At 47.4% G+C, this 11,090-nt stretch overlaps 1 protein-coding gene across 2 annotated transcripts in view; it reads left to right on the forward strand.

The window, feature by feature from the left end:
- The window catches only part of LOC137519253 (1-phosphatidylinositol 4,5-bisphosphate phosphodiesterase gamma-1-like), a 175,666-nt gene extending 164,915 nt beyond the window's left edge, over positions 1 to 10,751 (forward strand). For both annotated transcript variants that reach the window (XM_068238128.1, XM_068238127.1), the window contains exon 32: positions 5,919 to 10,751. Coding sequence is in view for 1 of the 2 variants with exons in the window: in XM_068238127.1 (XP_068094228.1) it covers positions 5,919 to 5,970 (52 nt within the window). In the remaining variant the exon portion in view is untranslated. The remainder of the gene's footprint in view (positions 1 to 5,918) is intronic.
- The last annotated feature ends 339 nt before the right edge of the window (positions 10,752 to 11,090 follow it).

The following is an 11,090-nucleotide window of genomic DNA, read 5'->3' on the forward strand; positions in this document are numbered from 1 at the left end:
TTCCGCCCGCCACCCGCCAGCCTGCTGCACATGATGGAGGAGACAGCAGGGGAGAGAGACAGCACCCTAAGGTGAGGGAAGGCAAGGGGGGGGAAGATTGCCCCCCTTCTCCACCGCTGCTCCCAGCTCTCTCTCTGCACTGTTCTCCTCCTGCGGGGGGGGGCACCTGGCTACCTACTCTGGGCACATATAGCCCCTGGTTACCTATTCCGGGCACATATACCCCCTGGCTACCTATTCCGGGCACATATACCCCCTGGCTACCTATTCCGGGCACATATACCCCCTGGCTACCTATTCTGGGCACATATAGCCCCTGGCTACCTATTCCGGGCACATATACCCCCTGGCTACCTATTCTGGGCACATATAGCCCCTGGCTACCTATTCTGGGCACATATACCCCCTGGCTACCTATTCCGGGCACATATACCCCCTGGCTACCTATTCTGGGCACATATAGCCCCTGGCTACCTATTCTGGGCACATATACCCCCTGGCTACCTATTCCGGGCACATATACCCCCTGGCTACCTATTCTGGGCACATATAGCCCCTGGCTACCTATTCTGGGCACATATAGCCCCTGGCTACCTATTCCGGGCACATATAGCCCCTGGCTACCTATTCCGGGCACATATACCCCCTGGCTACCTATTCTGGGCACATATACCCCCTGGCTACCTATTCTGGGCACATATAGCCCCTGGCTACCTATTCTGGGCACATATAGCTCCTGGCTACCTATTCTGGGCACATATAGCCCCTGGCTACCTATTCTGGGCACATATAGCCCCTGGCTACCTATTCTGGGCACATATAGCTCCTGGCTACCTATTCTGGGCACATATAGCCCCTGGCTACCTATTCCGGGCACATATAGCCCCTGGCTACCTATTCTGGGCACATATACCCCCTGGCTACCTATTCTGGGCACATATACCCCCTGGCTACCTATTCTGGGCACATATAGCTCCTGGCTACCTATTCTGGGCACATATACCCCCTGGCTACCTATTCTGGGCACATATACCCCCTGGCTACCTATTCTGGGCACATATAGCCCCTGGCTACCTATTCTGGGCACATATAGCCCCTGGCTACCTATTCTGGGCACATATAGCCCCTGGCTACCTATTCTGGGCACATATAGCCCCTGGCTACCTATTCTGGGCACATATAGCCCCTGGCTACCTATTCTGGGCACATATAGCTCCTGGCTACCTATTCTGGGCACATATACCCCCTGGCTACCTATTCTGGGCACATATACCCCCTGGCTACATATACTGGGACATATATACCCCTGCCTACGTATACTGGGACATTTACACCCCTGCCTACATATACTGGGACATATATACCCCCTGGCTACATATACTGGGCACATATATCCCTGGCTACATATACTCGGAACACTGGCTGTTTGTCATTATGTGCATTTAGTGGTGAAAAGCTGTCTCTTTTGTGCATTTACTGGTGAAAAGCTGTGTCTTATTATGTGCATTTACTGGTGAAAAGCTGTCTCTTGTGCATTTACTGGGGAAAAGCTGTCTCTTGTGCATTTACTGGGGAAAAGCTGTCTCTTGTGCATTTACTGGGGAAAAGCTGTCTCTTGTGCATTTACTGGGGAAAAGCTGTCTCTTATTATGTGCATTTACTGGCGAAAAGGTGTCTCTTATAATGTGCATTTACTGGTGAAAAGCTGTCTCTTTTGTGCAGTTACTGTTGAAAAACTGTCTCTTATGTGCACTGGACCAGTACTACTGGTGAGGACAGTTAGTGACATGGCTATGTACTCTGTAATGTGCTGCAGAAGATGTCAGTGCGATATAAATACTATAAATTTTTTTAAAAAAAAGCCCATTGCTTAGCCCCACTCTACATAAAAGTGCGCTTCTGACTCCGCCCCTAACTCCACCCCTAACTCCACCCCCTGTCCGGTTTTCTCCATCAGCCGACCTGGCAACCCTTGGGACATTTAGAGGGGTCTTATTGCCACCTGTGTCCTAGTTGTAGAGATTTTCCTTCACTCCCTGTCCCGAGGAACTCATGCAGCTTTGGCTCTTTAAATGACCGATATTGTGAAAAATTATGAAATTTAAAATACATACATATGAGACGTTCATTTGTCCCTGAATAAAATGCACCATAAATTACTTTTCTCCTATGTTCCTGTCACTTTAAGTAGGCAGTAAAAATCTGACAGGTTTTGGACTAGTCCATCTCCTCATGGGGGATTCGCAGTATTTTATTCTGTGCAAAAGGACTCCCCGGAAAGGATCTATACAAAACATATCAGCCAGTCTGCCCACTCATTTGCTCACGATTTTGGCAGTTGGACTGAGCAACTGCTGTTAAGTGCTTTTGCTATAAAAATATATACGGTACCTGATAATCCCCCATGAGTAGATGGACTAGTCCAAAACCCATCAGATTTTTACTATTTACTGTAAGTGACAGCAACAAAGGGAAAAAAGTAATTTGTAGAACATTTTAGTCTGGGAGAAATCTACATTTTATATGTGCCGGTATATATTTGAAGTTGTAGAATTTATTTATTTCTTTTTGTGATATTAAAACCCGGGAGGAGCGGCAAAAAAACTATTTGAGATTCTTATAACTCTCCTCAAAGGATAACTGAAGTCAGAGGAATATGGAGGCTGCCATATTTATTTCCTGTTAAACAATACCAGTTGCCTGGCAGCCCTGCTAATCTATTTGGCTGCAGTAGTGTCTGAATCCCACCAGAAACAAGCATGCAGCTAATCTTGTCAAATCTGACAATAATGTCAGCGATACCTGATCTGCTGCATGCTTGTTCAGGGTCAGTGACTAAAAGTATTAGAGGCAGAATATCAGCAGGACAGCCAGGCAACTGGTATTGCTTAAAAGGAAATAAATATGGCAGCCTCCACATACCTCTCACTTTAGTTATCATTTAAGTGTAACTGCCTGAATTCCTGTTGGAAAGATATCGCTGCTTCCTGTCTGGGCAGGAAGTGATGGAACTTCCCACAGATGGGAACATAAGACCGCAATAAAAGAGGTTGTAAGCAGTAAACCCCACTGTCCAAAACTAGAATATATTTTTTTTTCCCTGGAATTTGGGATTTCATTCTGCCAGAACTGCTACTGAAGTTTACTTGCAGTGAAAACGACTTCAGTAAATCCGGAGTCACCGACCGCTGAGGAAATAGGTCAAATCTTTTGCAAAAGTCGGGCTTAGCCCCTCCTCCCAAGCACCCTTATTGGTCCTTTAACATGATTGGTGCCTTCAATGACCAATGGAGAAGCTCAGAACCTCGGGATATGTTTAGTTGTTTTTGTTTTTCACTTTAGTTTTGCCTGATTTCAGCAGCTTGTGAACTGCTGGTCATTCAGACATGAAGTTTTATCTAATCTTTTTTTCATCAGTTTGAATCAGATTGGATCCACTTCTTTAAAACAAAATATGGTTATTATCAAAGCCCGTTTGTAATTATCATTGGCCTATTTCAAGCTCATCTGCCAAGCTTTTATATTGCCCTCTGTTGTATTTGGACATGTTCATTACATGTCCTCTAAGGCTTCTTGCACACCAAGACGTTGTGTTAGGTGCCACGTTAAGGTCGCATAACGTGCACCTAACACAACGTATGGTGCTGCAAAAGCCGACGGTAGAGTGAGCCGCGTTCGGCGGCTCGATTCCTATAATGTCTCCCAGAGTGGCGCTGATTGGCCAGCGGGACCACGTGATGCGGAGCGAGACACTCCGCATCACGTGGTCCCGCCGGCCAATCAGCTGCCGCCAGTGCAGTGAATATTAAGTAGCCATGTGCGCGGCTACTGTAGCTGGCTCTCCCCGCCTCCTCTCGCCCCCCACTGAGCACGTGCAAACAGTCTAACGCGGCTATAGCCGCTCCAACGCCGTAGCATGCTGCACTTTGCGGAGAACGTGCAGCATTACATGTAACGCAACGTGGGCTGTGTGAACAGCCCACTTGTGTTACATTGCTGTGCGTTGGGGGAGCGTTACAGGCGCACTAATGTGCGCCTGTAACGTCTTGGTGTGTAAGCAGCCTTATGCTTTATATACACACACTTATACACACCATGCAATTTTCCCATCAGATCAGCCGATGGGTCATTTTCAGCATATCCGATCTCCTTCAGATCGAGAAAGAGAGCAATTTTGTGTAGTATTGATCTCAAAATTGACTTATTTCTCAATCGGACGCAGAATGGCATTGCTGGCATTGATCGATCATTTGGTCGATCTGATGGGAAAATTGCACTGTGTGTTTAAGTCTTAAGACGTCTTTCCTCCAGATTAAATACACCCAGTTTATGTAACCTTTCTTGGTAAGTGAGACCTTCCATCCCATGTATCAATGTTGTTGCTCGTCTCTGCACCTGCTCTAAAGCTGCAATATCTTTCCTGTAATGTGGTGCCCAGAACTGAATTCCATATTCCAGATGTGGCCTTACTAGAGAGTTAAACAGGGGCAATATTATGCTAGCATCTCGAGTTTTTATTTCTCTTTTAATGCATCCTAAAATTTTATTTGCTTTAGCTACAGCGGCTTGGCATTGAATACAATTATTCAACTAGTACTCTTAAGGTGCGTACACACGCACTACTAAATGCAACGACGGGTCCGCTGGACCCTCCCGCTGGGCGTTCTTTAGCCGACAGTATGCGCGTGTGTACGCGCTGTCGGCGGACTGATAAGGCTGTTTCTGAACGATCCGCTCAGCATACTGTCGGCTAAACACCGCCCAGCGGGAGGGTCCGGCGTTGCATTTAGTAGTGCGTGTGTACGCACCTTTAAGTCTCTCTCCAAGTTTGATATCCCATCTGTATCCGGTATGGTGGTAGACCATTGGTATGACCAAAATATCCCCCTTATAAGCAAGTGTTGCACCCTATTTGTCCCCAAATTACCAAGAGTGGCCCTTTGTGTCCTCCTTATTAGCAAGTGTGGCCTCCACCACGTGTACCCCTTATTAGCAGCTGTGCCCACTTTAGTATTTAGCATAACACAGAATTATTTTAGGTCCAATTCCCCTAACACCAGAACTGCTGCTGCTTGTTGTGGAGAATTCTAAGGGCTCGTTTCCACTATTGCGGTGCGGAATCGCCTGGATTCCACCGCTGATGAAATCGCATGCGGATGCGATTTCGCATGCGTTTTTTGCCGCGAATTCGCATAGGTAAGTGTATATGCGATTTTAACCATGTCACTGCCTGTGTGAATTTACATTGGTACCTATGCGAATTCGCGGCAAAAAACGCATGGGAAAAACGCATGCGATTTCCCTATTAAATACATTGTGTGCGATTCGCATGCATTCCACACGCATGAGGGCTCTGCCGTGCAGAAAAATCCTGCACAGAAAAACGCTCAGCAAAACTGACAAGTGGAAACAGGCCCATCCACTTGTACTGGCTGTGCGAATCCGCATGTGGACAACGCATGCAGATTCGCGATAGTGGAAACGGGCCCTAACATGTTATATCTCTTGTGTGAGGGCCCGTTTCCACTCTCGCGGAAACGGCCGCGAATCCGCAGAGTTTCCCCGCAGGCAAATCGCGCGGGGAAACTCTGCCATAGGGGATAACGACGCCGCCGGCCGAATCGCTTGCAGTAGCGATTCGGCCGGAAACCCCCGCAGAATTCGCGGCAGAGGCTGCGATTCCCATAGCCGTGCATGGCACGGCTGATGGGAATCGCCTGCGAACCCGCCCACCCGCTCAGTGCCGGCGTGCGTCTACGAGACGCACGCCGCACTAGTGGAAACGAGCCCTTAATGGTTGCTCACGTCCTTACTGATGTTTTTGTCCTTGCTGGTGTTCTTATGTTTTTGTCCTTGCTGGCGTTCTTACTGATGTTTTTGTCTTTGCTGGCATTCTTACCAATGTTTTTGTCCCTCAGGCTCATGGAGAAGAAGAAGCGGGATCGTCAGATGGCAAACAAGAGGAACTGAGCGCCGTTTATTGGGATTTCCCGCACATGCGATTCCTGAGAACTGTCCCTGAGAGACGTCACCGAGCTGCCTGCAGATATCATACAAAATGGCCGCCGGAAACTTGTGTGGCGCCCCCTATGGAGCCTTGTATATAACGGCCCCCAGGCTGTGGACTTCAGCTCCAGATTTGTGGACGACAGACACGATAACGTCAGCAATATACCCTCCCGCCCCCAACAAGCTTATAGACAGAACTGTGCGCTGGACGGTCAGATGACCTGCAGATGCCTGGCGCCATGCTGGGGCGGCCGATTCCTGTATGCCAGACTCGCCGCGCCATGCAGACATTCTCACGCTTCAGCTCGTCACATCGATGTCCCACAATTCCCTGTTTCCGTTCTGTATGGTTGCTGGTCGAGTATTTAAGGGCTCTGCATTCTACCTGTGATATTCCGTGTATTGGAGTGACGTCGTCCTCAGACAGCCATGCTGAAAACCCCTCAGCGCCATGTATATGACAGAGACTTTACAGTAAATATATATATATTTAAGTGTCAGATCAGCACTCCTGCTGTTGGGTCTGAGTTGTTATACAGAACTGCACTTTATAGGATGAACAGCTCCGGAGCTCCCTCTAGTGGCCGCGTACGTTGGGGTGTTTAGAAAAATACTAGCAGACTTTCATAGTTGCATCTCTACTGTGTCAGTTTGTCCGCTGTCAGACTTTCGTCTTTGTGTCTCCACCGTGTCAGTTTGTCCGCTGGCAGATTGTCATGATTGCGTGTCCACCCTGTCAGTTTGTCCGCTGTGAGAGAAGTTTCAGTTTTGGTGCTCGGAGACCCGGGAACGCGGTATAGGAAACCAGCGGTGGCGGTGGTTCTATAGCATAAGTCGGATGCAGAATATGCTCTGTAATTCTTCTATATACTGATGGCATTTTCCTGAAGACTAAATTCATGGAATGGAACAGCAATTTTCTGATCCGAAATCTGCAGACGGAGGCCTTAAAGAGGACCTGTAGTGAAAATAGCATTAACAACATTTATTATTTATTAAAATATTCATTTAGAAATAATTTAGTCAGTGTTTGCCTATTGTAATATATTTCCTCTCCCTGATTTACATTCTGAAATGTATCACAGGTGGTGACATCTTTACTGCTGGCAGGTGCAGCTCTGCAGAATGTTTGTATACTGAGAGTACCAAAGCCAGTGCAAAATATACCTGATCTCCCAGAGCTAACCAGCCTAGGCTGTGACATCACTAAGAGGGTGGGGCTACATACCAATATATGGATATGGGAAGTATTTCTGATGCTGAAACTAGGATAGTTAGTGTAAAAGTTAGTATCCTGAATAATTTACTGTATTCTACTATATGTCACTACAGGGCCTCTTTACTGCATTCTACTATATGTCACTACAGGGCCTCTTTACTGCATTCTGCTATATGTCACTACAGGGCCTCTTTACTGCATTCTGCTATATGTCACTACATGGCCTCTTTACTGCATTCTGCTATATGTCACTACAGGGCCTCTTTACTGCATTCTGCTATATGTCACTACAGGGCCTCTTTACTGCACCCTGCTATATGTCACTACAGGGCCTCTTTACTGCATTCTGCTATATGTCACTACAGGGCCTCTTTACTGCATTCTGTTATATGTCACTACAGGACCTCTTTACTGCATTCTGCTATATGTCACTACAGGGCCTCTTTACTGCATTCTGTTATATGTCACTACAGGGCCTCTTTACTGCATTCTGCTATATGTCACTACAGGACCTCTTTACTGCATTCTGCTCTATGTCACTACAGGGCCTCTTTACTGCATTCCACTATATGTCACTACAGGACCTCTTTACTGCATTCTACTATATGTCACTACAGGGCCTCTTTACTGCATTCCACTATATGTCACTACAGGACCTCTTTACTGCATTCCGCTATATGTCACTACAGGGCCTCTTTACTGCATTCTGCTATATGTCACTACAGGGCCTCTTTACTGCATTGTGCGATATGTCACTACAGGGCCTCTTTACTGCATTCTGCTATATGTCACTACAGGACCTCTTTACTGCATTCTGCTATATGTCACTACAGGACCTCTTTACTGCATTCTGCTATATGTCACTACAGGGCCTCTTTACTGCATTCTGCTATATGTCACTACAGGGCCTCTTTACTGCATTCTGCTATATGTCACTACAGGGCCTCTTTACTGCATTCTGCTATATGTCACTACAGGGCCTCTTTACTGCATTCTGCTATATGTCACTACAGGACCTCTTAACTGCATTCTGCTATACGTCACTACAGGGCCTCTTTACTGCATTCTGCTATATGTCACTACAAGGCCTCTTTACTGCATTCTGCTCTATGTCACTACAGGGCCTCTTTACTGCATTCTGCTCTATGTCACTACAGGGCCTCTTTACTGCATTCTGCTCTATGTCACTGCAGGGCCTCTTTAATGTAGTCATACACAGGTCAGTTATGGCCCAATGATGTCAGTGATTGATTGGTGCAGCTGTAGTTTCTGCTGAAGTCTGAGCTGCCACAATATCTGTACCAATCCATACAGTATGTAGACCTCTCTCAACCGATTCCGAATTGAAGAAAATGTACCGCCGCTGCCAGTCAGGCTTTCAATTGATAAACTGCCGAAAATCAGTCATCTGTTCACCGATCAGTCGGGTGTTGGGGCCGTTTTCTGGTAGATTCCATCGAATTGATCTGATCTGCCCAGAAGAGTGAGCTGCAGTCAGTTTCCATTCCCTTTTTAGTTAGCCAGATGTACCCCCAAGATCAGGATCCCAGCGCTGAGACGTGAGGTGATCATCCACAAGGCAATCTAGGCAGCTGCCTAGGGCCTGGAGACAGTCTAGGGGCCTGTTGGATGGATGCTAGCCCCACCCACCAAATCTTACTAAAAAGCCTGGTGATCATCAGCAGTAGGCAAACATTGCTATCATGCCCAAGGCCTTATTACATCTGCATCCTTTTCTGAGTAGCACACAGTGCTCCGCCCCACATACTGTGCAAAGTGAGTAAAAAAACAATGCGATCGGCAGTCCCTGTGCCCCGCTAAGGATACAGCATGACGGATATTTAGGTGAAATTGGGGGGCTCCCATACACGCTAGATTCCCGTCTAAGATGGTCTCTATCGACTGGCCTGGACGAGTTTATTCCAGCGTGTGTTTAGAGCCCAGAGCACTGCCTGCCGTCATCCGCATCACTTTACACCAACCGGAGGGAACAGACTCTGACCTGAAAGCAAAAATACGAGAGTCTGTGTGACCAGCAGATCCACACCGCATTCTGAAAACTGCCACTAGGTGGCGTCCATCTCGTGGATCATATCTTATTATAGTGAGGATGGGAAAAGGTAAGGTGGATAGCGGTTAGACAGTAGCCCTATCACATCTGCAATGAGAAATCGCTGCATTAAACCCAGGGCTGCCAGGATATATTATAAAAGAGTAATTGCAGAGCAGGTGCCGCATGCTGTAACTTTATACCGGCTATCATCCTCACCTTTCAGTCATTGTCGCTATGATCTGATATGACCCACACTTGTATGAGTATTCGCTCCCCTCCTGCCTGACACCAGCTGCAGATAAATCAAGTCAGAGAGGCACCGCTGAGGGCCTGTTTCCACATGTGCGGTGCAAATTAGTTGCGGAAAAAGCGAAAAAGGAATTTGCATGCGGATGCAAATTTTACCGAAAATTTGCGTACGTTTTTGCGTATGTTAGTAAGTATGCAAATTTTACCATGTCAGTGCCTGTGTGCTTTTACACTGATTTTATGGCAAAACGTACGCGAATTCGCATAGCGAAAACCCATGCGAATTTCCTATTAATTACATTGCATGCGAATCGCACACTAGCCTTGCGGTGTGCGATTTCTGATGGCTTTTCCTGCACAGAAAAACGCTCTGTTTTCCTGACAAGTGGAAACAGGCTAAGTAACTTGTATTGATTATGCGAATCAGAAAACACATGCAGATTTGCGATAGTGGAAACGGGCCCCGAGTCTTTCTTCTGCTGTAAACATCTTTCGCTGCTTCTTATTGGCTGTGCCTGTGGGACGTCCTCTGAACTGACAGAATCCAGAACAAGCAGTTGTCAGCTAGGAGGGGAGAGAAAGGAGTACCATCCCATACAGATGTTTTCCAAACTCCGCTGGGAGTGCAGTTGTGACCTCGGAGCACCAAAACAGAGTTCAGGTTTTTTTGTTTCTTTTTATCTCAGATATGATGTGTTTGCCTTACGCTGTGGGGTAGTTGGGCAGCTTATGCCCCCTGTTATATAATTATAGTTACCCCGATAGCCTTCTGTGGCTCGATGCCTGTTGCGTCCGTAGAGCTCGCAGTGGTTGGACAGTCGGTTCTGGATGGCGCAAGGCTATTGCGGATTCCATGAACGGGAGTCATAACCTTTCATAGGTCAGGTCGTGGCAAAACTACAAGTCCCAGCATGCCGCTGCCAGGCCAAGTCACTGGGGAGTCTTGTGTTCGCATTATCGGGTGTGTTACCCCAGGAGTGCCTTACAGGAGTCAGATCTGGGTAGTGGGAGCCAGGCAGCGTTATACACTGGAGTGCCTTATTGCCAGGTGCGACACAAAGCGCGAAGCACGGGAGAACGCAGGCGCCACCGCTGTGTCATTTGGCTTTGGTGCACGCAAATGTATTTATCAAGGAGCTCAATGTTGGCATTGCTGGATATTAAACTGGAAGAATTGTGAATAAAGTTGCTCTTAATAAAAAAATAAACTAATTCCCTCCAGACCGTTTTTCTGACTTATTTGCTTTTAATTTTTAAATGTAAAGAGTGTGTGTGTGGGGGGGGGTTCGGTTGGAGTTAGGCTGTGCTGGGGGGTTGGTAAGGGTTAGGTATTGGGGGGGGGGGGGTCGGATGGCGCTATGCTGCACTGAGGGGGTTGATTAGGGATCGGTGGGGGTTGGTAAGGTTTAGGTATGGGGGCAGGGGTTAGGCTGCCAAGGGGGGGGGGTTGATTAGGCATCTGGGGGGCTGGTAAGGGTTAGGTATTGGGTGGGGGGGGGGTCGGTTGGAGTTAGGCTGTGCTGGGGGGTTGGTAAGGGTTAGGTATTGGGGGGGGGGGGG

This window comes from Hyperolius riggenbachi, chromosome 5 (genome assembly GCF_040937935.1).
Source record: "Hyperolius riggenbachi isolate aHypRig1 chromosome 5, aHypRig1.pri, whole genome shotgun sequence".
NCBI classification, from domain to species: Eukaryota; Metazoa; Chordata; class Amphibia; order Anura; family Hyperoliidae; genus Hyperolius; species Hyperolius riggenbachi.